We start from the raw sequence: 27,923 nt of genomic DNA, 5'->3' as shown, positions 1-27,923 counted from the left end.
GTATAGGTATGCAGTCAGTTCAGTTCTGGATATTGAATTGAGTAGGTTGGGGAGAGAGAGAGAGATGTTTTATCTTCCTAGTGCCGATGCCGTTGAATCTTCCATGTCGTTTTCCTGCTCTCGAAACTTATTAAAGTCACCGACTGTGACCACACAAAAGAGAATCCCGTTTTCATGTGGTACAGCTATCAACCCAGGCAAGGGTTAAACACACCAATAGCTTTCCACTGGTCACCCCTTTATCCACACTGTGAGCCAAAACCCCACCTTTGTCGTGGTCACACAAAGCTCAAACAGTGTCAGTGTCTTCCTTGTTTCTGGTATGTCTGATTACAAAGCCAGTTGACCTTGTATGTATTCCACAACTGCTGAACACCAGCTGTCTATCATGTAGCTCCGCATTGCCGTTTCCAAGGCAACTCACAGGCTTTTTGTCTTTCTGTCGCTGAAGTAGCATGCATGCTCTCTCTCTCTCTTTTTAAAGGAACAGTCCCATATTTAATAATCCTTCAGATCTCGTCACACCTGGTGGGCATGATGTTCCTGAGCAGCTGAGCTGAAAACCTCATAAGGAATGTTACATCTCATCATTGAGTGTATACAGAGAGTTGTGATGTTTCTTTGAGAGTAGGGTCTGGTGTGGAATGGGGAAGGTTGCTGAGTGAGGGGCATTATTCTCTGTGAGTATCCTGTTTAAAAGCTGCAAACTGGCTTCCGAGTTATTTCATTTGCAAACATCCCGAGATAAGTACACCCCAGTAGCCTGATTGTTACGGCCCTGCAGAATGCTGACTCATTTAGTGCTCCCAGTTAACAGAGAGATCTAGTCATTCCTGCCTGTCAACTGGGTGGCACGGTATCATAGCAGTTAGCATAACGTGATTACAGTGCCAGTGACCCGGGTTGATTTTCTGCCATTGTATGTTCTCCTGATGACCGTGTGAGTTTCCACTGGCTGCTCTGGTTTCCTCTCTCCTTCCAAAGACTGGGGCTACATGGTTATATAATGGTTGGCACAACATGTTTAAGTATCAGCAATCACTAATCAGGGTTCAATTTCCACCACTGTCTAAGGAGTTAGTGCATTCTGTTGTTCCTGTGATCTTGTGGGTTCCCTCCCAAGCTCTGATTTCCTCCCTCATTCCAAAGAATGGGGCAGCACAGTAGGCATAACAGTTCACTCAGCATAACGCTATTACAGCGCCAGCAAATCTTGTTCAATTCTGCAGCTATCAGTAAGGAGTTTATACATTCTCCCCATACCCATGTGGGTTTCCTCCAGGTATGCTGGTTTCCTCCTACGGTCCAAAGACATATGAGTTAATAGGTTAATTTTTAAAAATTCATTTATGGGATGTGGGCATCGCCAGCTAAGCCAGCATTTATTGCCCATCCCTAATTGGTCACAGGTGTAATTGAGCAGCATGGGCTCTTTGGACAGGAAGGGCCCAATACTATGCTGTATCTCTGACTAAAGGAGTAAATTAATTAATTCTTTCAATGCTTGATTTGATTGCAGGAAGCACAGAATTCGCACGTGTACTGGGTAAGTATTGCTCAGTTTTCATATGGATCTCTGGTAAACAGGTGCGTGATCTATTCACGGGACTAATTCTCCAAACAAATCTGTAGTTAGAAATGAAAATGAAATGTTGTGTGACTGGGGAGAGGAGCCATGCAGAACGGGATGTTCTGGAGGCGCTGAGAACGTGGGACCGTTGAAAGTAGTGAGAGTGGTGGAAGAAGAGGAGAGAGGAAGTACGGGGATATGACAGGAAGAGATGTTCTAGTGGTGGGAGTCGGACCTGGAAGAGAACTGAGTGAGGATGGTTAAAGCTCCCCTGTGGCTTTAGAGTACATTAAACAGTAAACCCATATGATTTTGACTGAAGAGTGGCAAGCACTTCCTCTTCCTGCTGCTCATGTTCTACTGTACGATGTCACCATCCCCCTGGGTCTCATATTTATTGTTTTATTAATGCAGCAGCTGTACACCCCTGAAGTCTGATTGGTACGGCTTGCAGAGTGTTAACTTGTTACAGTGTATACAGTACAGGCCCTTCAGCCCACAATGTTGTGCTAACCTTTTAACCTATTCTAAAATCAATCTAACCCTTTCTTCCTACATAGCCCTCCATTTTTCTATCATGGGTCGCTGATTCACTGTGAGGCCCTGATTGAGGTCCACAGAAATTGGTGGATACAGCCAGTCTTTCACAGGCAAAGCCCTCCCCACCCATACGCGCGTTTATAAGGAGCACTGTTACAAGACAGCAGAATCCATCATCAATGACCCCCACCATCTAGGCTCTCTTCTTGCTACTACCATTGGGCATTCTGTACAGGAGCCATGTTCAGGGACGGTTATTAACCCCTCAAACATCAGGCTTCTGAACCAGCATAGATAACTTCACACACCTCAACTATGAACTGATTTCACAACCTATAGATTTACAGTCATGGACTCTATTTATTGTACATTGGTTGTTTGTGAATCTTTCTTTATGAATAGTTTTTCCTAAATTCTGTTATATTTGATATTTTCCTGTTAATATCTGCAAGCAAACGAATCTCAAGGTTATGTATGGTGACGTACTTTTCAGGGTATGAAGGAATATGAGAAGAAGGTAGGAGATTGGGGCTGAGAAGAAAATTGGATCAGCCATGTTGAAATGGTGGGGCCAAATGGGCTAATTCTGCTGCAACATGTTATCTTATACATGTACTTTGATAATAAATTAAGTTTGATTTGACTGGCTGACTTGTGTCTCACTGACCTGCTTTACAGTGGCGATACTGTATTCGGCTGGAGAACCTTGGCACAGAGGTGGTACAGCTTCGGGAAAGGCACTGGCGCATCTTCAGCCTGTCTGGCACGCTGGAGACAGTGCGAGGGAGAGGAGTTGTGGGCAGGGTGAGTACAAGATGATGCCCTCCATCAGTCTCACCCTCCAGTAACCCCAATGATTTAGAGTAATACACACAAAATGCTGGAGGAACTCAACAGGTTAGGCAGCATCTATGGAGTGGAATAAAGAGTCATTGTTTGGGACTGAGACCGTTCATTATGACTGGATAAAGGATCTCAGCTGGAAATGTTGACTGTTCATTCCTCTATAAATGCTGCCAGACCTGCTGAATTCCCCCATCATTTTGTGTTTATTACTCTGGATTTCTAGCATCTGTGGAAGCTCTTGTGTTTATGATTTATGTTTTAAATGGTAGCTTGTTTTGCTTTTGTTGTTCTGTTATGTTTGGTGTTTTTCTGCTGTGGGCATGTTATGTTGGTGCTGGAATGTGTGACGACACTTGCTTAGGTTATGCTGGGATCCCGACAGGTTTCACTCTATGTTTCGATATATGTGTGATAAATAAAATGAATCTGAAGGTTTAAGTAAGACTATTTTTATCAACTGTTTATTCCTGTCCTTAGATGCTGCCTGACTTGTAGCGCTCCCCCAACATTTTGTGTGTGTTTACAGCAAGATATTTGATAATTTTACACTGTGGGATTGTGTTTGTTGCATTTTCTAACCGAAAGGACCAATTTTGAGCCACAAACAGGTGTGAATAGCTATGATAGCTATTTGACATCTTGAGAAAATGTCAATGTGAATAAACACTCTGCTTCAACAGGAAAGTGGATTAAAATGTTAATGGTGAGACTTCACAAGGCTGTCACTAGACAGTGGTTGCCCTTTGATATCTGCATTGTTTTCACATGGTGCTCAGAATCAGCAGTCAGACCTGCTGTCTGTCCATGGGTGTTGCAACCACTCGCTTTACTGCAAACAGCAAAGTGACCTGATTACAAATAGTTCTGAAAGGGTTTGCTAAGGTAGATGTGGAAACGTTTTCACTTACAGGAGAGCCCAGTGCAAAAGGTAAGTAAGGTCAAAGTTGAGTTTAGCAAGTCCATGTTTGCACAGGAGCAATGAAATACAGGCACATCACATCAGATCAGCAGCATTCACAAGAAAGTGACATGTAAATTATGCAAGAGTTTTACAGGAAATAACACAATTATAACAAAAAAGCAAAGTCTATTTTATGGCAAAATTGTTGTAGGCTATGTCAAGTCCCATTAGCTTATAGTTTGGGCCTTAAAGGGTGAAGAAGATGTGAAATTTAGTTCTGAAGGGGTTTAGCACTTGGCTTTGTGCTGTAATAATTTATTTATTTACCAGTCTCATTCCAATTTCTGAATGGTCTATCAACCCAAGTATTGTCTTGTTACTCTTTTTTTCACACTATTTATTATGAATTTTATGTGATTGCACTGCACCTACACAAAACAGCTCAATTCATGGCATCCAACTCAGTAAGAATACATCTGACTCATATCCTCAATGCAAATATCAGAATGGTTTCAAGTCATACACTGTGTCTGGTGCTCCCTGTGTGGCCTTCTGTATATCGGTGAGACCCAATATAGATTGAGAGGCCTCCCACTTTAATTTTACTTCCCATTCTCATTCCTATATGTCAATCTATCACCTCTCTACTGTGGTAATGAGGCCACACTCAGTGGAGGAACAATACATTATATTCCATCTGAGTAGCCTCCAAGGTGATGGCATGAACGTCAATTTCTTAAACTTCCAGGAGTGCCTCCTCCCCCCCCCATTCCCCATCCCCTTTTTCCTCTCTCACATTATCTCTTTGCCTGCCCATTGCCTCCCTCAGGTGCTCCTCCCCCACCCCACCTCCACCCCCACCTTTTTCTTTCTTCCAAGGCCTTATGTTTTCTCCTAATAGATTCCCCTTCTTCAGCCCTGTATCTCTTTCACCAATCAACTTCCTCGATCTTTACTTCATTCACCTTCCACCCCCCGGTTTCACCTATCACCTTGTGTCTCACTCTCCCCCCCCCCCCCCGCCCCCACATTGTCAATCTACTCCTCAGCTTTTTTCTCCAGTCCAGCTGAAGGGTCTCTGCCCGAAACATCAATTGTACTCTTTCTGCTGAGTTCCTCCAGCATTTTGTGTGTGCTGCTTGGATTTCCAGCATCAGCAGATCTTCTCTTGTTTGTGATCAGGACCCTCTTCCCAGAGTGTCAACTGTTCAACTCAATAAATGCTGCCTGACCTACTGAGTTCCTCCAACAAGTTATGTGAGTTTTCAGTTCAAAAATGGTTTGAGAAGCAAAATAAGTAGTTTTTGACATGTTGCTGAATTGATTATAAGGCATTAGATCGCAGAACGTCTGGGGAAAGATACAATTAAATATTTTTGCTCTCCAGGAAACATTGGTACAAAAAGTTATTAAGTTTAATAATTTAGAACATAGACATCTACAACACATTTACAGGCCCTTTGGCCCACAGTGCTGTGCCAACCATATATATAACCTGCTCTAGAAACTGCCTAGAAATTCCCTACAGCATAGCCCCTGACTTTTCTAAGGTCCATGTACCTATCTAAGAGTCTCTTTAAAAGACCCAGTTGTAAGTACTTCCACCACTGTCACCGGCAGTGCATTCCACGCACCCATCACTCTGTGTGTGAAAAACTTACCCCTGACATCTGTACCTACTTCTAAGCACCTTAAAACCATGGCCCCTAATGTTAGCCACTTCAGCCCTGGGAAAAAGCTTCTGTCTATCCACTTGATCAACGCTGCTCATCATTTTATACATCTCTATCAAGTCACCTATCATCCTCCATTGTTCCAAGGAGAAAAGGCCAAGTTCACTCAACTTATTCTCATAAAGCATACTCTCCAATCCAGGCAACATCCTTGTAAATCTCCTTTGCTCTATTTCTATAGTATCCACATCCTTCCTGTAGTGAGGTGACCAGTACTGAACAGAGTACTCCAAGTGGGATCTAACCAAGTTTTTGGATAACTGTAACATTACCTCACAGTTCTTGAACTCAGTCCCATGGTAGGCAGTGGCAGCAGCTGAACCTGGGTTGCTGGAATTGTAAAGTGTTATGCTAACCACTACGCTACCATGCTGCTCCAGTGCATCTCTCCTGGACGTAAAGCAGAGCAGACATTGGAAACACTATTCATTATTATATTTCTATTATTACAGCGAACTGGAGTTAGATAAAGTTCCGATGTGGGCAAGGATTCTAGCGTTGATATGGGCATTCTCTAAGTGAGTTTCCTTTGTCTCTGTCATTGTTTAGGAGCCAGTTCTATCAAAGGAGCAACCTGCTTTTCAGTACAGCAGCCACGTCTCACTGCAGGCCCCCAGTGGTCACATGTGGTGAGTAAGCCATTCACTGCAGTTAAGAGTCAGCTCTTACTTCACTGTTTTCTACTGCATTGCCTGCTGTCTATAAAATGAAACCGTTTGGTATAGATTTGTACAAAATCTACTCCTCATCTTTCTTCCTCCCGTCCTGCCCAAGGGTCTCAGCCCAAAATGTCGACTGCACTTTTTTTTCCGTAGATGCTGCTTGACCTGCTGAGTTCCTGCGGCATTTTGTGTGTGCTGCTTGGATTTCTAGCATCTGCAGATCTTCTCTTGTTTGTGGTGTAGACTTGGTCTGAATGTACAAACATAGACACATTAGGCCCTTTGTGTAACATGGCAGTTAGTCTGGAAAAGCTCCCGACGTACAAACACAGGGCTCTCTGCTTTTCCGCCTTTACCCTTCTCAGCCAGATGCCTGACGTTAGGGCGATACAGTTCTTGGATTACATAGGAAAAATCAACCAGATCCCAGCTGCTGTACACCAGTGGGGCATCGTTGCTGCTGTGTGAATCTGTAAATTAGTGGGAGCACCATTGGGGGTCACGATCTTTGGGGAGCACCATTGGGGGTCACAGTCTTTGGGGAGCACCATTGGGGTTAATGGTCCGTGAAGGATGACAGTCTATCGGAGTCATGGTCAGACTTGGTGGCGCATCATTTGGGGTGACGGTCACAGAGTAGGGAGCTCCATCAGAGGGCATTTTGTAGGGAGCACAATCAGGGTGATGCTCTGTTTGGGTCATGGTCTGGCTTTGTGGGTCTCCATGCAGGGGTACAGACTGTGGGAGTCACTAACTGTCCCTGGTGGGCACCTTCATGGATGACGGTCTGGGGGTTCACACTCTGTTTCTCAGGGAGCATCATCAGTGGTGACAGTCTGTGTGAGGGTCACCACCGGGACTGACAGTCTGTGAGGGACACCACCGGGACTGACAGTCTGTGAGGAGGCACCACCGGGACTGACAGTCTGTGAGGGACACCACCGGGACTGACAGTCTGTGAGGGGACAACACTGGGACTGACAGTCTGTGAGGGGACACCACCGGGACTGACAGTCTGTGAGGGGACACCACCGGGACTGACAGTCTGTGAGGGACACCACCGGGACTGACAGTCTGTGAGGGGACACCACCGGGACTGACAGTCTGTGAGGAGGAACCACCGGGACTGACAGTCTGTGAGGAGGACACCACCGGGACTGACAGTCTGTGAGGGGGAACCACCGGGACTGACAGTCTGTGAGGGACACAATCGGGACTGACGATCTGTGAGGGGACACCATCGGGACTGACAGTCTGTGAGGGACACCAGCGGGACTGACGGTCTGTGAGGGACACAATCGGGACTGACAGTCTGTGAGGGGACACCACCGGGACTGACAGTCTGTGAGGAGGAACCACCGGGACTGACAGCCTGTGAGGAGGCACCAGCGGGGCTGACAGTCTGTGAAGGGACACCACCGGGACTGACAGTCTGTGGGTTACACCACCGGGACTGACAGTCTGTGGGTTACACCACCGGGACTGACAGTCTGTGAGGGGACACCATCGGGACTGACAGTCTGTGAGAGGACACCACCGGGACTGACAGTCTGTGAGGGGACACCACCGGGACTGACAGTCTGTGAGGAGACACCACCGGGACAGACAGTCTGTGAGGGACACAATCGGGACAGACAGTCTGTGAGGGGACACCACCGGGACTGACAGTCTGTGAGGAGACACCACCGGGACTGACGGTCTGTGAGGGACACAATCGGGACAGACAGTCTGTGAGGGGACACCACCGGGACTGACAGTCTGTGATGGGACACCACCGGGACTGACAGTCTGTGAGGGGACACCACCGGGACTGACGGTCTGTGAGGAGACACCACCGGGACTGACGGTCTGTGAGGAGACACCACCGGGACTGACGGTCTGTGAGGGACACCATCGGGACAGACAGTCTGTGAGGGGACACCACCGGGACTGACAGTCTGTGAGGGGACACCACCGGGACTGACAGTCTGTGAGGGGACACCACCGGGACTGACGGTCTGTGATGGACACCACCGGGACAGACAGTCTGTGAGGGGACTCCACCAGGACTGACAGTCTGTGAGGGGACTCCACCGGGACTGACGGTCTGTGAGAGGACACCACCGGGACTGACGGTCTGTGAGGGACACCATCGGGACTGACAGTCTGTGAGGAGGCACCACCGGGACTGACAGTCTGTGAGGGACACCATCGGGACAGACAGTCTGTGAGGGACACCATCGGGACAGACAGTCTGTGAGGGGACACCACCGGGACTGACAGTCTGTGAGGGGACACAATCGGGACAGACAGTCTGTGAGGAGGAACCACCGGGACTGACAGTCTGTGAGGGGACTCCACCAGGAGTGACAGCCTGTGAGGGACACCACCGGGACTGACAGTCTGTGGGTTACACCACCGGGACTGACAGTCTGTGAGGGACACCATCGGGACTGACAGTCTGTGAGGGACACCACCAGGAGTGACAGCCTGTGAGGAGGCACCAGCGGGGCTGACAGTCTGTGAAGGGACACCACCGGGACTGACAGTCTGTGGGTTACACCACCGGGACTGACAGTCTGTGAGGGACACCATCGGGACTGACGGTCTGTGAGGGGACACCACCAGGACTGACGGTCTGTGATGGACACCACCGGGACTGACAGTCTGTGAGGAGACACCACCGGGACTGACAGTCTGTGAGGGACACCATCGGGACTGACAGTCTGTGAGGGGACACCACCAGGACTGACGGTCTGTGATGGACACCACCGGGACTGACAGTCTGTGAGGGGACACCATCGGGACTGACAGTCTGTGAGGGACACCATCGGGACTGACGGTCTGTGAGGGTCACCACCAGGACTGACGGTCTGTGATGGACACCACCGGGACTGACAGTCTGTGAGGAGACACCACCGGGACTGACAGTCTGTGAGGGGACACCACCGGGACTGACAGTCTGTGAGTGTCACCACCGGGACTGACGGTCTGTGAGGGACACCACCGGGACTGACGGTCTGTGATGGACACCACCGGGACTGACAGTCTGTGAGGAGACACCACCGGGACTGACAGTCTGTGAGGGGACACCACCGGGACTGACAGTCTGTGAGTGTCACCACCGGGACTGACGGTCTGTGAGGGGACACCACCGGGACTGACAGTCTGTGAGGGACACCACCGGGACTGACAGTCTGTGAGGAGGCACCACCGGGACTGACAGTCTGTGAGGGACACCACCAGGAGTGACAGCCTGTGAGGAGGCACCAGCGGGGCTGACAGTCTGTGAGGGACACCACCGGGACTGACGGTCTGTGAGGGGGCACCATCGGGACTGACGGTCTGTGAGGGGGCACCATCGGGACTGACGGTCTGTGAGGAGGCACCATCGGGACTGACGGTCTGTGAGGGGACACCACCGGGACTGACAGTCTGTGAGGGGACACCACCGGGACTGACAGTCTGTGAGGGACACCATCGGGACTGACGGTCTGTGAGGGGGCACCACCGGGACTGACGGTCTGTGAGGAGGCACCACCGGGACTGACGATCTGTGAGTGGACACCATCGGGACTGACGGTCTGTGAGGAGGCACCACCGGGACTGACAATCTGTGAGGGACACCACCGGGACAGACGGTCTGTGAGGGGACACCACCGGGACTGACAGTCTGTGAGGAGGAACCACCGGGACTGACAGCCTGTGAGGAGGCACCACCGGGACTGACAGTCTGTGAAGGGACACCACCGGGACTGACAGTCTGTGAAGGGACACCACCGGGACTGACAGTCTGTGGGTTACACCACCGGGACTGACAGTCTGTGGGTTACACCACCGGGACTGACAGTCTGTGAGGGACACCACCGGGACTGACAGTCTGTGAGAGGACACCACCGGGACTGACAGTCTGTGAGGGACACAATCGGGACAGACAGTCTGTGAGGAGACACCACCGGGACTGACGGTCTGTGAGGAGACACCACCGGGACTGACGGTCTGTGAGGAGGAACCACCGGGACTGACAGTCTGTGAGGGGACACCACCGGGACTGACGGTCTGTGAGGGGACACCACCGGGACTGACAGTCTGTGAGGGACACAATCGGGACTGACGGTCTGTGAGGGACACAATCGGGACAGACAGTCTGTGAGGGGACACCACCGGGACTGACAGTCTGTGAGGGACACAATCGGGACTGACGGTCTGTGAGGGACACAATCGGGACAGACAGTCTGTGAGGGGACACCACCGGGACTGACAGTCTGTGGGTTACACCACCGGGACTGACAGTCTGTGGGTTACACCACCGGGACTGACAGTCTGTGAGGGACACCATCGGGACTGACAGTCTGTGAGGGGACACCACCGGGACTGACGGTCTGTGAGGGGACACCACCGGGACTGACAGTCTGTGAGGGACACCACCGGGACTGACGGTCTGTGAGGAGACACCACCGGGACTGACGGTCTGTGAGGAGACACCACCGGGACTGACGGTCTGTGAGGGACACAATCGGGACAGACAGTCTGTGAGGGGACACCACCGGGACTGACAGTCTGTGAGGGGACACCACCGGGACTGACAGTCTGTGAGGGACACAATCGGGACAGACAGTCTGTGAGGGGACACAATCGGGACTGACAGTCTGTGAGGAGACACCACCGGGACTGACAGTCTGTGAGGGACACCACCGGGACTGACAGTCTGTGAGGGGCACCATCGGGACTGACGGTCTGTGAGGGTCACCACCGGGACTGACGGTCTGTGAGGGGACACCATCGGGACTGACGGTCTGTGAGGGGACACCACCGGGACTGACAGTCTGTGAGGGGACACCATCGGGACTGACGGTCTGTGAGGGGACACCACCGGGACTGACGGTCTGTGAGGGGGAAACACCGGGACTGACAGTCTGTGAGGAGGAACCACCGGGACTGACAGTCTGTGAGGGGATTCCACCAGGAGTGACAGCCTGTGAGGAGGCACCAGCGGGGCTGACGGTCTGTGAGGGACACAATCGGGACTGACGGTCTGTGAGGGACACCATCGGGACTGACGGTCTGTGAGGGACACCATCGGGACTGACTGTCTGTGAGGGACACCACCGGGACTGACGGTCTGTGAGGGGACACCACCGGGACTGACAGTCTGTGAGAGGACACAATCGGGACAGACAGTCTGTGAGGGTCACCACCGGGACTGACAGTCTGTGAGGGGACACCATCGGGTCTGACAGTCTGTGAGGGGACAACACTGGGACTGACAGTCTGTGAGGGGACACCACCGGGACTGACAGTCTGTGAGGGACACCACCGGGACTGACAGTCTGTGAGGAGACACCATCGGGACAGACAGTCTGTGAGGAGACACCACCGGGACTGACAGTCTGTGAGGAGACACCATCGGGACAGACAGTCTGTGAGGAGACACCATCGGGACAGACAGTCTGTGAGGGGACACCATCGGGACTGACAGTCTGTGAGGAGACACCATCGGGACAGACAGTCTGTGAGGGGACACCATCGGGACTGACAGTCTGTGAGGAGACACCACCGGGACTGACAGTCTGTGAGGAGACACCATCGGGACAGACAGTCTGTGAGGGGACACCATCGGGACTGACAGTCTGTGAGGAGACACCACCGGGACTGACGGTCTGTGAGGGGACACCACCGGGACTGACGGTCTGTGAGGAGACACCATCGGGACAGACAGTCTGTGAGGGGACACCACCGGGACTGACAGTCTGTGAGGAGACACCACCGGGACTGACAGTCTGTGAGGGACACCACCGGGACTGACAGTCTGTGAGGGGACACCACCGGGACTGACAGTCTGTGAGGGACACAATCGGGACTGACAGTCTGTGAGGAGACACCACCGGGACTGACGGTCTGTGAGGGGACACCACCGGGACTGACAGTCTGTGAGGGACACAATCGGGACTGACAGTCTGTGAGGAGACACCACCGGGACTGACGGTCTGTGAGGGGACACCACCGGGACTGACAGTCTGTGAGGGACACAATCGGGACTGACAGTCTGTGAGGAGACACCACCGGGACTGACGGTCTGTGAGGGGACACCACCGGGACTGACAGTCTGTGAGGGACACAATCGGGACAGACAGTCTGTGAGGGACACAATCGGGACTGACAGTCTGTGAGGAGGCACCAGCGGGGCTGACAGTCTGTGAGGGGACACCACCGGGACTGACAGTCTGTGAGGGGACACCACCGGGACTGACAGTCTGTGAGGGACACAATCGGGACAGACAGTCTGTGAGGGGACACCACCGGGACTGACAGTCTGTGAGGGGACACCACCGGGACTGACAGTCTGTGAGGGACACAATCGGGACTGACAGTCTGTGAGAGGACACCACCGGGACTGACGATCTGTGAGGGGACACCACCGGGACAGACAGTCTGTGAGGGACACCACCGGGACTGACGGTCTGTGAGGAGGAACCACCGGGACTGACAGTCTGTGAGGAGGAACCACCGGGACTGACAGTCTGTGAGGAGACACCACCGGGACTGACAGTCTGTGAGGAGACACCACCGGGACTGACAGTCTGTGAGGAGGAACCACCGGGACTGACAGTCTGTGAGGAGGAACCACCGGGACTGACAGTCTGTGAGGAGGACACCACCGGGACTGACAGTCTGTGAGGAGGACACCACCGGGACTGACAGTCTGTGAGGAGGACACCACCGGGACTGACAGTCTGTGAGTGGACACCATCAGGGTGATGGTCTGGAGGAAGAAGGCCACAGGGGTTGGTTGTGGGGGCATACCATCGGGGTGGTCTGTGGGAGAACACCAATACACTGTGAGTCTGGAGTTTACACCAGATAGTGTAAAGTAGGAAATTTTCAAAGGTTCAAATGTGGTACAATTTAATGACAAAGAAATGTATACAAACACATCCTGAAATGCTTTTTCTTCAGAACCGTCAACAAAAACAGAGGAGTGCCCCAAAGCATGAATGACAGTCAAGTGTCAGAACCCGAAAGTCTCCCCAGTTCCCCTCCCCACCGTAAGCTGTAGCAAGTGACAGTCTCCCCACCCCCACCGGCAAAAATACATCAGCACTGTCACCAAGCACTCAAGCAGCAGCAGAGACACAGACTTGCAGTTACCCCTAAGACTTCGCATTTCGCCCAGTATTCACATACCGCAGGTTCTCTCTCTCTCCCTAATAAGGAGAAAGAGGTGTGTCCATTTTCCCAGTGAGTGGGGAGACATAACAAACAACTTGCTGGTTTACAATCTTAAAAGTTCGTTATGTTGAATTTTTTCGAGCTGTGTGCCTGAAGATCGCAAAGATCCCAGGTCTCTAGGCACACAACCGTAGATATTTCAACTCTCCCGATGACACACGGGTCTCCTGTCATGACACTGACCCTCGATCCGCCTATCTCCAGGGCCCCAAGATCCTAGGCTTCTGAATCCGAGCTGGACTCTTAGTCTGAACCTTTGTCATGCCAAACAACGGCCAGTTATGGAACCCCAAGAGCAGGTCCCATCCTTCAGTAGCTTGATTATGCTAAATCCACCCTGAAGTAGGATTTTGACAGAGAACTGATGTCAACATTGCTGATGCAGAGATAACCTACTGAATCTGGCCTGTGCACTGCCTGTAGGTTGCTAGACACATCCAGTCCAGATCTGTAATGGAGCATGGTTAGCTGTAATGAATGGCTCCTACTAATGTGGCCATCTTTCAGTCAGCACATCTAATGCATAATGATTTAATGCGTATCTTCAAATTCTGTTCTGTGATTTTATTGGAGATTTTTGTACTCAATACAAGGTGTAGGGAATATTAGTTATGTTTTGCTTCTTCCCTTCCTGACCTTGTAATCTTCGATGTGCAAGATGGTTTTCCGTATAATCCATCTTAATTTCCATAGCCTTCTCATTACTAACTAGTTCAGTGCTCTCAGGTGAATTTATTCCCAGCTCTTCATGGATTTCAGCCAATTCTTACTCAGAATTATCTTTGACTTGCATTCATTGCAGTTTAGAAGAATGAAGGGGGGATTTTATTGAAAACCATGGAAGATGTGGAGAGGGCATAATCTCAGAATAAAGGGATATCCGTTTAGAACAAAGATGATGGGGATTTTCTTTAGCCAAAGGGTGGTTTATCTGTAGAATTCATTGCCACATACAGTGGTGGAGGTGGTTAAAGGAGAGATTGATAGGTTCTTCATTAGTCAAAGGTTATGGGAAAAAGACAGGAGAGTGGGCTTGAGAGGGATAATAAATCAGCCATGATGGAATGGTGGAGCAGACTTGGTCGACTGAATGGCCCAGTTCCACTTGTATGTCGTACAGAATTATTCTGCCAGTGAGCATACATAAGGATTAAGAGCAAGGAGGGAATTCACTGGTTTTTGAAAATGAGGAATGACTGAAGGTAGAAGAGACAAAGAACCTTGCTTTTCACAAACCAGCTCCAATTGCTCTGCATCTGTTACCCTATAACCTTCAAGTCCTTTCTCCCTTTGCTTACCCCTAACTGCGTCTCTGACAAATTCCACTATCTAACCACTTCTAAGAAAGAGTTTGAGAACCTGTGTCAGTTGGATGTAAGAGGAAACATACCAGGCCAGTTGGTAGCCCCATGAAGTCAGCTGTCTGTCGTGGAGCACAGTCAGTGGGTTCAGGGGGAGAAATCCTGGCTGTTACTTTTGATGTGGAGCATTGGGCAGAACCGGGCTTTTCTGTGAATTCACCGCTGAACTTGCTACTGTGCTCACCTAGAGTAAGTCCATCCATGGGTCAGTGTGCCACATGTTCAGAAATAAGATAAATCTTAAATTCAGCTGCAGGATATTCTCATGGTTGAACGAAGCATGCATTTGTATTTTTGTGTGTGTGACACATACACTCAGTGGCCACTTTATTAGGTACCCCATATATACTTGCTCATTAATGCACATATCTAATCAACCAATCATGTGGCTGCAGTTCAATGCATAAAAGCATGCAGACATGGTCAAGAGGTTCAGTTGTTGTTCAGACCAAACTGGGGAGATCCCTAATAAAGTGAGCACTGAGTGTATAAGCCATTGTATTGCAATACAATCAAAGCTCTGAATGTTGATTCACAGAGCGTTACCTGGAATACTGTGGACAGTATTGTCTCTTGTTTAGGTATAGATAGTAATGGAATCAATTGAAGGAGGGTTTACTGGACTGTTTATTACCTAAGATTACTAAGAGGGTTGTCCTGTGATGGAGAGACAGGATTGTATCTGCTGCAGTTTAAAAGAGTGAGTAGGGGTTTGATTGAAATGTGTAAAGTCCTGACCGGTATACATGGAGAGGATGTAGTTGTATGACTGACATGGAGCTACACCTGAGACACTGTATTGTGTTGGGGCACTTCCATGGGCTGAACACTGTGCCAGAGTTCTGGAAATCTGCTGATGCAGGGTTATGGGGAAAAGACGAGTAGGTGAAGCTGAGCACGTTGTATGGCAGAGCAGACTTGATGGGCCAGATGGTTGATTCCAGCTCCAAGTTCCTATGTTCTAAACTTGGGTCCGAGAGGGTGAGGAGCAGTGGCTCCTGTTCCTTTGCAGGGAGGATCAGGGGCACGGTTCTAGAGGGAGGGAAGTGTGGCAGGCTAAGATTGAAGGGCTAGAGAGGGGTAGGGAAATGGACCAGCTGGCTTACCACTGAGAGTTGATAAGTGGGCGGAACCTACTGTCCCCTCTAGGCCAGCAGGGAGATGAATGGTTGAATTACTGTAAATGGCGTTATAAATCTCACCAACTCTGTGGCATACTGGGGATTACTTTTAAGATTAGTGCCTCAGCAACTCGTTGCCCACAGCCCTTGGGCCATGGCACCAACTACCTCTTTGCCCCTCACTCATTCAAAGACCATCCCTCAGGGGTGAGCTGCTGTCACCCAGTGAACTTGCTTGTCCCTTCCAGAAGGCTTGCTGGAACTGGAGGTCTGGGTCTGACTGTCCCTTCTGGCCCAACCCCAGCTTGGCACTCAGGAGAGCCAGGGATGAGTCCTGCCTCTGAGTGTGCTTTGTACTCAGATGCAGGGATGTTCTGTGTCTCCACTGAGGATGTGATGCAGTTAATGCTCTTGTATCTCCTCGAGGATCAGTGTTAATGCTCATTTGCTAAAACTTAGGTGAGTTAACTGCCTGGTGTATTTGCACTGAGAAAGACTAGGTTGAAAGGAGTTTTGTTGATAATGAGCTTGTCTGTGTGTCCAGTGTTCCAGAGGAGTTGGTAATGAACTTTCCCTTTAGACTTTATCCTCAGCCATTCCCCTTTCTTCCCACTTCCTCAGCCTTGTTTCCACAGAAAATTTTCAGTTGTCGGGGGCCATTTCCGGAGGCTGACCTTGTCTCTGCATTTCACAGGGGTTCCTATCGCTTTGAGAGCGCCAACCGGAGTCTCCTCGATGTTCGTATTCCACCATTTTCCCTCGAAAGCAAGAATGATGACTCTCCCAATGGGTTCTTGCCAGGCCCATTCATCTCCTTAACCTAAACACGAGGTAGTTACCACAGTCTGTCACTGAATGATAGAAGTATTAAGCTAGCAAGAGACTTTGGGAAATGGGCCTGTGCTCCCCCCATCCTGTGGATTACTGAAAATGGTTCAGAGGTTCAGTCAGCTTGAGTGATAACCAAACTCCCAGAGGTGGACGTGAGCATAGAATCTCTTCCTGAAAAGATTTCTTTAGAAGCATGTATTAAATATATCCATCCATTGATATTTTTGTGAGAGCTTTAATTTCCAATGTAAACTTGATGTTGGAAACTTGCTGACAAACTTGCCTCACTGACAAAGAAGCTCATGATATTGTTACACATGGTCAGTACTTTATAATGTGGAGCTATGGTACCAATGAGGTTATAACCATCACCCCTACTGGGGCATAGACTGTCATCAGCAGCTTACCAAAGTTCTTTATACTGGGCCAGTATTTCAACGTCCCCAAATGTAGCCCATTCTCAAATACCCCTCCTCTCTCAGGGATGAAACTCCAGAGATGCTTTTGGTGTTTCTGTAGCTCTGGGTTTTTACGTGACGGGGTTACTAGCCACATGCTGAACTCTCCTCCTTTCGCATCTGGGTTTGGGACCATCCATGACGGAGTTGACAACTTTATTTGGTGATGCAGTAATGATTGGTGTATTTATGGCATTAGTTCAACAGTTTGTATGTACATATTTAGATCAGACAAGAGCCTAGAACTCAGTACTGTGCTGCTGTAGGAATGCCATTGTCTTCCATGGCACTTCGATGCCAGTCCATTGTTTACTTATCTCTCTTCTCATCTCATGTACTAAGTACTGTGTCCGGCTGTTGGATTATTGTAGATGATCTCTGAATTGGAAAGTTTGCATCTTGTACTTCAGGAAAGGGAATGCAGTAAAAAGTGATGACGTGTTTTCCATGGTGTAAACATGGACAACAAAGCCAACAATTAGTTATTGTTCATCCCTTAACAAGGGTTCTCGAGCTACAGCTGATCTTAGAACATATGACACAGTACAAGCTGTTTGGCCACAATGTTATGCTGACCCTAAAACCTACTCCCAAGATCAATCTAGTCTTTCCCATCTACAAAGCCCTCCCTTCATTTTTCTATCATCCATGTGTCTGTCTAAGAGTCTCTTAAATGTCCCTAACGTATCTGCCTCTACCACCACCCCGGCAGTACATTCCACACACCCATCACTCTCTGTGTAAAACAAAACTACCTCCAACATCTGCCCCCTCATACTTTCCTAATAACCATTATTAGTACCAATGGTTTTTACCATTTATTAATGGTAAATAATTAATACCATTGACATCCTGGGAAAAAGTCCCGATCAAGGATCTCAGCCCAAAATGGAGACTGTTTATTCCTCTCCATAGATGCTGCCTGATTTGCTGAGTTCCTCCAGTACATTGTGTGTGTTGCTCTGCATGTACAGCATTGTGTTTTGAGTTGGTAGATTAATTGGTCAAATGGGTGTAAACTGGGTGGTATGGGCTCATTGGACTAGAAGAGCCTGTTACCGTGCTGTACCTCTAACATTATTTGGTGCGAGTTTACTTGTGCATGGTCACCCAGTTTTACCCTGCAGAACGCAAGTGCATGAAGATGCTCTCCAGTGGTAAAAGGGGAACCAGCTGCAGGTAAATCCCAACACAGGCACTCTGCTGCCAATGTTGGGGGTCCTTGGCAGTGTGTATGTAGAGAGATCCAATAGCTTATAAGATTATAAGGCTAATAAGAAGGAGCTTAAGTAGGAAAGCTAGAAGAGAGCTAGAAGGGGCCATGAGAATGCCTTGCGGACAGGATTAAGGAAAACCCCAAGGCATTCTACAAGTATGTGAAAGGATTTGAACTATCAAGTGTGACAGTGGGAAAATGTGTGTGGAACCAGAGGAAACAGCAGGGTACTTAATGAATACTTTACTTCAGTATTCACTATGGAAAAGGATCTTGGTGGTTGTAGTGATGACTTGCAACAGACTGAAAAGCTTGAACATGTACATATTAAGAAAGAGGATGTGCTGGAGCTGTTGGAAAGCATCAAGTTGGATAGGTCACCGGGACCGGATGAAATGTAGCCCAGGCTACCATGAAAAGTGAGGGAGGAGATTGCTGAGCCTCTGGCGATGATCTTTGCATCATCAATGGGGATAAGAGAGGTTCTGGAGGATTGGAGGATTGTGGATGTTGTTCCTTTATTCAAGAAAGGGAGAAGAGATAGCCCAGGAAATTATAGACCAGTGAGTCTTACCTCAGTAGTTGATAAGTTGATGGAGAAGATCCTGAGAGGCAGGATTTATGAACATTTGGAGAGGTACAATATGATTAGGAATAGTCAGCATGGCTTTGTCAAAGGCAGGTCGTGCCTTACGAGCCTGAGTGAATTTTTTGAGGATGTGACTAAACATATTGATGAAGCTAGAGCAGTAGATGTAGTGTATATGGATTTCAGCAAGGCATTTGATAAGGAACCCCATACAAGGCTTATTAAGAAAGTAAGGAGACATGGGATCCAAGGAGACATTGCTCTGTGGATCCAGAACTGGCTTGCCCACAGAAGACAAAGAGTGGTTGTAGATGGGTCATATTCTGCATGGTATGCCTCAGGGATTTGTTCTGGGACCCTTACTCTTTGTGGTTTTTATAAATTACCTGGATGAAGAAGTGGAGGGATGGGTTAGTAAGTTTGCTGATGACACAAAGGTTGAAGGTGTTGTGAATAGTGTGGAGGGCTGTCAGAGGTTACAGTGGGACATTGATAGGATGCAAAACTGGGCTGAGAAGTGGCAGATGGAGTTCAACACAGATAAGTGTGAGGTGCAAACACGAGGAAATCTGCAGATGCTGGAAATTCAAACACACACAAAATGCTGGTGGAACACAGCAGGCCAGGCAGCATCTATAAGGAGAATCACTGTCAACGTTTCGGGCTGAGACCCTTCATCAGGACTAACTGAAAGGAAAGATAGTAAGAGATTTGAAAGTAGTGGGGGGAGGGGGAAATGCGGAATGATAGGAGAAGACCGGAGGGGGTGGGATGAAGCTAAGAGCTGGAAAGGTGATTGGCAAAAGTGATACAGAGCTGGAGAAGGGAAAGGATCATGGGACGTGAGGCCTCAGGAGAAAGAAAGGGGGAGGGGGGGAATCACCAGAGGGAGATGGAGAACAGGCAAACAACTAAATATATCAGGGATGGGGTAAGAAGGGGAGGAGGGGCATTAACGGAAGTTAGAGAAGTCAATGTTCATGCCATCAGATTGGAGGCTACCCAGTCGGTATATAAGGTGTTCCTCCAACCTGAGTCTGGATTCATTTTGACCACTGGGAGATCCTGCTTTCTCTGGAGGAACCTTATGTACCGGCTGGGTAGCCTCCAACCTGATGGCATGAACATTGACTTCTCTAACTGTTATTCCATATTTACATACAGTGGTTTAGGGGTATACACCCCGCCACCCACCCCTCAACTCACATGGGAGAAGGACCCTAGACTGTGGTCCTTCCCCATCGGGCCTTTGTGGTGGCTGCACCAAGTTTGAGTGCGTCCCTCAGCACGTACTCATGCAGGTGAGAATATGCCAATTGGCAGCATTCCCTCACGGACGTCTCCGTGTGCTGGTAGACCATCAGGCCAACCAAAGAGCGTCTTTGACCGAGTTGATAATCTGCCAGCAGCACCGGATGTTGGTCTCAGTGTGCATCCCCGGGAACAGCCCGTTACACAGCTTCTGGGGATGAACCTCGACACAGCCCCTTCCATCCTTTTTTTTGATTTAAGCTACCCACAAGTGAGAGCACTCACTGAGAGCCGTGAGTGGGACCAGAAAGAAGGTACTCTGGGGTGCTGCCTGCAGATTCTCAGTCACGTGGTGATAGGGTGCTGTCCCACAGAGAAGAATTAGGCCATTTGGCCCATCAAGTATGCTGCACCATTCCATCATGACTGATTTATTATCCCTAAAAAGAGCTCAATTTTCTTGCCTTCTCCCCTGACCCTTTGGTGTCCTGACTAATCAAGAATCTGTCAACCTCTGCTTTAAATATACCCAATGACTTGGCCTCCACAACTGTCTGTGCAAATGAATTTCACAGATTCACCAGCCTCTTGCTAAAGAAATTCCTCTGTTCTAAATGGATGTCCCTCCATTTCTGGGGGTGGCCCTCTGGTCATAGACTTCCCCCACTACAAGAAACAGCCTCTCCACATGCACTGTATCTTGGACTTCTAATATTCTATAGTTTTCAAAGAGGTCCCTGCCCCCTCATTTCAGGGAGTTCCAGAGCTATTAAACATTCCTCACAAGTTAACCCTTTCATTCCCAAAAGCATTCTCATGAACCCTCTGGACCCTCTCCGATGCCAGCACATCTTCAATAAGGGGCCCAAAACTGCTCACGATATTCCAAGTGCAGTCTGCCCTATGAAGCCTCAGTATTACTTCCTTGTTTTTACCCTTTCAAACACTGACATATTTAAGTGGGGAGTTGACTCTGTGGATAAGGACTGGCCATGGATCACATTATTTACTCCGCTTTTTTCATTCTGTTTTCAGGGGGACGTTTCGTTTTGAGAGGCCTGGAGGTTCACAGCTGGACGTTCGGATCCCGCCCTTCTCCCTGGAGAGCAATAAGGATGACAAGGCTCCCCCTGCTGGCTATAGCTGGTAGAGCAATGCCCGCTGGTCCTTGGTCCAACAGCGGCTGCTGCTGCCTGGAACTTTGGGAGGGCGGAGTGGGTGAGGAGCTGGGGGGGGGGGGGGGGGGGTAAGCCCTCCAGAGTCAACTTCTTGCAAATATCCTGGGTTTGCCATGTACAAACTAATCGTATTCTTGAAAAAAAAATATCAGTGGAATTGGACCTCTGAGTTGGTCGTGGGAATTATTGGTGGGGAAAATAGAGGATGGGTGGACATCGGAGATTCTTGCTTGCTTTAGTCAGGATGAATGGGATTGTGTCTATTGCTCACTAATATTCCTGAAATTCTGCCCTCCTGCAGAACATTTAGGTAGCAAGAGGTGGCCATGTGCAAACCAGTCATCATTGACCAGATACCAGTCATCTGGAATAGAGGGACGTCCCTTTCAAACAGAAATCAGGAAGAATTTCTTTAGCCAGAGGCTGGTGAATCTGTGGAATTTCTTGCCTCAAGTGACTGTGGAGGCCAAGTCATTGGGTATATTTAAAGTGGAGGTTAATAGATTCTTGAGCATCAGAGGTTACAGGGAGAAGCATGACAATGGGGTTAAGAGGGATAATAAGTCATCTGTGATGAAATGGTGGAACAGACTCAATGGGCCAAATGGCCTAATCTGCTCCTATGCCTTCTGGTCTCATGGCCCAATCTGGGTGCTCTCTGAACAGCGGCCACTGCTTTGTGAGCAAGGGATTTGTGGTTTCCCCAGATGAGAGCCCATTGTTGGCAACTGCCTTCTGTGTGCCCCTCCTAAACACATCAGATAAGCAAGAGTACTCAGTGCTCTGTACAAAATCCCACAAGCAAAGGGTTTTACATGGGAAGATCCAATATGGAGTAATGATTGGATGATAGAAAGCTATTTTTTGGGTGTTTAGAGAAGATTTCTGGCTTGGGATATCATGTATCTCCCATACTCTTTGAAATATTAGTGTAAGAACTTAAGCATCACTGAGGTGGGCTTCCAACATCCCCCTGAGAGAAAGTACTGTGAGACCCTGGCACTGGTGTTAAAACAACCTCTCCCTGAGAGAGTGCACTGTCTGAGCCTAGACCCTGTTAACTCCCCCTCCCCCTGAGAAGGCACTGAGCCCAGTCTCTGTGTTAACTCCCCCTCCCCCTGAGAAGGCACTGTCTGAGCCTAGACCCTGTTAACTCCCCCTACCCCTGAGAAGGCACTGAGCCCAGTCTCTGCGTTAACTCCCCCTCCCCCTGAGAAGGCACTGAGCCCAGTCTCTGTTAACTCCCCCTCCCCCTGAGAAGGCACTGAGCCCAGTCTCTGTGTTAACCCCCCCTCCCCCTGAGAAGGCACTGTCTGAGCCTAGACCCTGTTAACTCCCCCTCCCCATGAGAAGGCACTGAGCCCAGTCTCTGTGTTAACTCCCCCTCCCCCTGAGAAGGCACTGTCTGAGCCTAGACCCTGTTAACTCCCCCTCCCCCTGAGAAGGCACTGAGCCCAGTCTCTGTGTTAACTCCCCCTCCCCCTGAGAAGGCACTGAGCCCAGTCTCTGCGTTAACTCCCCCTCCCCCTGAGAAGGCACTGAGCCCAGTCTCTGCGTTAACTCCCCCTCCCCCTGAGAAGGCACTGAGCCCAGTCTCTGTGTTAACTCCCCCTCCCCCTGAGAAGGCACTGTCTGAGCCCAGTCTCTGCGTTAACTCCCCATCCCCCTGAGAAGGCACTGAGCCCAGTCTCTGTGTTAACTCCCCCTCCCCCTGAGAGAAGGCACTGTCTGAGCCCAGTCTCTGTGTTAATTCCCCCTCCCCATGAGAAGGCACTGAGCCCAGTCTCTGTGTTAACTCCCCCTCCCCCTGAGAGAAGGCACTGTCTGAGCCCAGTCTCTGTGTTAACTCCCCCTCCCCCTGAGAGAAGGCACTGTCTGAGCCCAGTCTCTGTGTTAACTCCCCCTCCCCCTGAGAGAAGGCACTGTCTGAGCCCAGTCTCTGCGTTAATTCCCCCTCCCCATGAGAAGGCACTGAGCCCAGTCTCTGTGTTAATTCCCCCTCCCCATGAGAAGGCACTGAGCCCAGTCTCTGTGTTAACTCCCCCTCCCCCTGAGAGAAGGCACTGTCTGAGCCCAGTCTCTGTGTTAACTCCCCCTCCCCCTGAGAGAAGGCACTGTCTGAGCCCAGTCTCTGTGTTAACTCCCCCTCCCCCTGAGAGAAGGCACTGTCTGAGCCCAGTCTCTGTGTTAATTCCCCCTCCCCCTGAGAGAAGGCACTGTCTGAGCCCAGTCTCTGTGTTAATTCAACCTCCCCCTGAGAAGGCACTGAGCCCAGTCTCTGTTAACTCCCCCTCCCCCTGAGAGAAGGCACTGTCTGAGCCCAGTCTCTGTGTTAACTCCCCCTCCCCCTGAGAGAAGGCACTGTCTGAGCCCAGTCTCTGCGTTAATTCCCCCTCCCCATGAGAAGGCACTGAGCCCAGTCTCTCTGTTAATTCCCCCTCCCCATGAGAAGGCACTGAGCCCAGTCTCTGTGTTAACTCCCCCTCCCCCTGAGAGAAGGCACTGTCTGAGCCCAGTCTCTGTGTTAACTCCCCCTCCCCCTGAGAGAAGGCACTGTCTGAGCCCAGTCTCTGTGTTAACTCCCCCTCCCCCTGAGAGAAGGCACTGTCTGAGCCCAGTCTCTGTGTTAATTCCCCCTCCCCCTGAGAGAAGGCACTGTCTGAGCCCAGTCTCTGTGTTAATTCAACCTCCCCCTGAGAAGGCACTGAGCCCAGTCTCTGTTAACTCCCCCTCCCCCTGAGAAGGCACTGAGCCCAGTCTCTGTGTTAATTCACCCTCCCCCTGAGAGAAGGCACTGAGCCCAGTCTCTGTGTTAATTCCCCCTTCCCCTGAGAAGGCACTCAGCCCAGTCTCTGTGTAACTCCCCCTCCCCCTGAGAAGGCACTGAGCCCAGTCTCTGTTAATTCCCCCTCCCCCTGAGAGAAGGCACTGTCTGAGCCCAGTCTCTGTGTTAACTCCCCCTCCCAATGAGAGAAGGCACTGTCTGAGCCCAGTCTCTGTGTTAATTCCCCCTCCCCCTGAGAGAAGGCACTGTCTGAGCCCAGTCTCTGTGTTAACTCCCCTCCCCCTGAGAAGGCACTGAGCCCAGTCTCTGTGTAACTCCCCCTCCCCCTGAGAAGGCACTGAGCCCAGTCTCTGTTAATTCCCCCTCCCCCTGAGAGAAGGCACTGTCTGAGCCCAGTCTCTGTGTTAACTCCCCCTCCCCCTGAGAGAAGGCACTGTCTGAGCCCAGTCTCTGTGTTAATTAACCCTCCCCCTGAGAGAAGGCACTGAGCCCAGTCTCTGTGTTAATTCCCCCTTCCCCTGAGAAGGCACTCAGCCCAGTCTCTGTGTAACTCCCCCACCCCCTGAGAAGGCACTGAGCCCAGTCTCTGTTAACTCCCCCTCCCCCTGAGAAGGCACTGAGCCCAGTCTCTGTTAACTCCCCCTCCCCCTGAGAGAAGGCACTGTCTGAGCCCAGTCTCTGTGTTAATTCCCCCTCCCCCTGAGAGAAGGCACTGTCTGAGCCCAGTCTCTGTGTTAATTCCCCCTCCCCCTGAGAGAAGGCACTGTCTGAGCCCAGTCTCTGTGTTAACTCCCCCTCCCCCTGAGAAGGCACTGAGCCCAGTCTCTGTGTAACTCCCCCTCCCCTTGAGAAGGCACTGAGCCCAGTCTCTGTTAATTCCCCCTCCCCTGAGAGAAGGCACTGTCTGAGCCCAGTCTCTGTGTTAACTCCCCCTCCCCCTGAGAGAAGGCACTGTCTGAGCCCAGTCTCTGTGTTAATTCACCCTCCCCCTGAGAGAAGGCACTGAGCCCAGTCTCTGTGTTAATTCCCCCTTCCCCTGAGAAGGCACTCAGCCCAGTCTCTGTGTAACTCCCCCACCCCCTGAGAAGGCACTGAGCCCAGTCTCTGTTAACTCCCCCTCCCCCTGAGAAGGCACTGAGCCCAGTCTCTGTTAACTCCCCCTCCCCCTGAGAGAAGGCACTGTCTGAGCCCAGTCTCTGTGTTAATTCCCCCTCCCCCTGAGAGAAGGCACTGTCTGAGCCCAGTCTCTGTGTTAATTCACCCTCCCCCTGAGAGAAGGCACTGTCTGAGCCCAGTCTCTGTGTTAACTCCCCCTCCCTCTGAGAGAAGGCACTGTCTGAGCCCAGTCTCTGTGTTAACTCCCCCTCCCCCTGAGATGGCACTGAGCCCAGTCTCTGTGTAACTCCCCCTCCCCCTGAGAAGGCACTGAGCCCAGTCTCTGTTAACTCCCCCTCCCCCTGAGAAGGCACTGAGCCCAGTCTCTGCGTTAACTCCCACTCCCCATGAGAAGGCACTGAGCCCAGTCTCTGTGTTAATTCCCCCTCCCCCTGAGAAGGCACTGAGCCCAGTCTCTGTGTTAATTCCCCCTCCCCCTGAGAAGGCACTGAGCCCAGTCTCTGTTAACTCCCCCTCCCCATGAGAAGGCACTGAGCCCAGTCTCTGTGTTAATTCCCCCTCCCCCTGAGAAGGCACTGAGCCCAGACTCTGTGTTAATTCCCCCTCCCCATGAGAAGGCACTGAGCCCAGTCTCTGTGTTAACTCCCCCTCCCCCTGAGAGAAGGCACTGTCTGAGCCCAGTCTCTGTGTTAATTCCCCCTCCCCCTGAGAGAAGGCACTGTCTGAGCCCAGTCTCTGTGTTAACTCCCCCTCCCCCTGAGAGAAGGCACTGTCTGAGCCCAGTCTCTGTGTTAATTCCCCCTCCCCCTGAGAGAAGGCACTGTCTGAGCCCAGTCTCTGTGTTAATTACCCCTCCCCATGAGAAGGCACTGAGCCCAGTCTCTGTGTTAACTCCCCCTCCCCCTGAGAGAAGGCACTGTCTGAGCCCAGTCTCTGTGTTAACTCCCCCTCCCCCTGAGAGAAGGCACTGTCTGAGCCCAGTCTCTGCGTTAATTCCCCCTCCCCATGAGAAGGCACTGAGCCCAGTCTCTGTGTTAATTCCCCCTCCCCATGAGAAGGCACTGAGCCCAGTCTCTGTGTTAACTCCCCCTCCCCCTGAGAGAAGGCACTGTCTGAGCCCAGTCTCTGTGTTAACTCCCCCTCCCCCTGAGAGAAGGCACTGTCTGAGCCCAGTCTCTGTGTTAACTCCCCCTCCCCCTGAGAGAAGGCACTGTCTGAGCCCAGTCTCTGTGTTAATTCCCCCTCCCCCTGAGAAGGCACTGAGCCCAGTCTCTGTTAACTCCCCCTCCCCCTGAGAAGGCACTGAGCCCAGTCTCTGTGTTAATTCACCCTCCCCCTGAGAGAAGGCACTGAGCCCAGTCTCTGTGTTAATTCCCCCTTCCCCTGAGAAGGCACTGAGCCCAGTCTCTGTGTAACTCCCCCTCCCCCTGAGAAGGCACTGAGCCCAGTCTCTGTTAACTCCCCCTCCCCATGAGAAGGCACTGAGCCCAGTCTCTGTTAACTCCCCCTCCTCCTGAGAGAAGACACTGTCTGAGCCCAGTCTCTGTGTTAATTCCCCCTCCCCCTGAGAGAAGGCACTGTCTGAGCCCAGTCTCTGTGTTAACTCCCCCTCCCCCTGAGAAGGCACTGAGCCCAGTCTCTGTGTAACTCCCCCTCCCCCTGAGAAGGCACTGAGCCCAGTCTCTGTTAATTCCCCCTCCCCCTGAGAGAAGGCACTGTCTGAGCCCAGTCTCTGTGTTAACTCCCCCTCCCCCTGAGAGAAGGCACTGTCTGAGCCCAGTCTCTGTGTTAACTCCCCCTCCCCCTGAGAAGGCACTGAGCCCAGTCTCTGTTAACTCCCCCTCCCCCTGAGAGAAGGCACTGTCTGAGCCCAGTCTCTGTGTTAATTCCCCCTCCCCCTGAGAGAAGGCACTGTCTGAGCCCAGTCTCTGTGTTAATTCCCCCTCCCCCTGAGAGAAGGCACTGTCTGAGCCCAGTCTCTGTGTTAATTCACCCTCCCCCTGAGAGAAGGCACTGTCTGAGCCCAGTCTCTGTGTTAACTCCCCTTCCCCCTGAGAGAAGGCACTGTCTGAGCCCAGTCTCTGTGTTAACTCCCCCTCCCCCTGAGAAGGCACTGAGCCCAGTCTCTGTGTAACTCCCCCTCCCGTGAGAAGGCACTGAGCCCAGTCTCTGTTAACTCCCCCTCCCCCTGAGAAGGCACTGAGCCCAGTCTCTGTTAATTCCCCCTCCCCCTGAGAGAAGGCACTGTCTGAGCCCAGTCTCTGTGTTAACTCCCCCCTCCCCTGAGAGAAGGCACTGTCTGAGCCCAGTCTCTGTGTTAATTCCCCCTCCCCCTGAGAGAAGGCACTGTCTGAGCCCAGTCTCTGTGTTAATTACCCCTCCCCATGAGAAGGCACTGAGCCCAGTCTCTGTGTTAACTCCCCCTCCCCCTGAGAGAAGGCACTGTCTGAGCCCAGTCTCTGTGTTAACTCCCCCTCCCCCTGAGAGAAGGCACTGTCTGAGCCCAGTCTCCTGCGTTAATTCCCCCTCCCCATGAGAAGGCACTGAGCCCAGTCT

The 27,923-nt window shown here is 50.9% G+C and overlaps 1 protein-coding gene across 2 annotated transcripts in view; it reads left to right on the top strand.

The window, feature by feature from the left end:
- Positions 1 to 21,518, top strand: part of poldip2 (polymerase (DNA-directed), delta interacting protein 2) — a 65,043-nt gene extending 43,525 nt beyond the window's left edge. The window contains exons 8-12 of one of the 2 annotated variants that reach the window (XM_059973747.1): positions 1,520 to 1,546; positions 2,789 to 2,914; positions 6,140 to 6,219; positions 16,638 to 16,774; positions 21,324 to 21,481. In XM_059973747.1, the coding sequence (XP_059829730.1) occupies positions 1,520 to 1,546; positions 2,789 to 2,914; positions 6,140 to 6,219; positions 16,638 to 16,767 (363 nt within the window). In that variant the 3' untranslated portion in view covers positions 16,768 to 16,774; positions 21,324 to 21,481. Of the gene's footprint in view, positions 1 to 1,519; positions 1,547 to 2,788; positions 2,915 to 6,139; positions 6,220 to 16,637; positions 16,775 to 21,323 lie in introns of both variants that reach the window. The other variant, XM_059973748.1, reaches the window with a different exon arrangement.
- The last annotated feature ends 6,405 nt before the right edge of the window (positions 21,519 to 27,923 follow it).

This window comes from Hypanus sabinus, chromosome 6, assembly GCF_030144855.1.
Source record: "Hypanus sabinus isolate sHypSab1 chromosome 6, sHypSab1.hap1, whole genome shotgun sequence".
Taxonomy (NCBI): domain Eukaryota; kingdom Metazoa; phylum Chordata; class Chondrichthyes; order Myliobatiformes; family Dasyatidae; genus Hypanus; species Hypanus sabinus.
The sequence above is the reverse complement of the archived record's forward strand: the minus strand, read 5'-3'. Positions and strand labels throughout refer to the sequence as shown.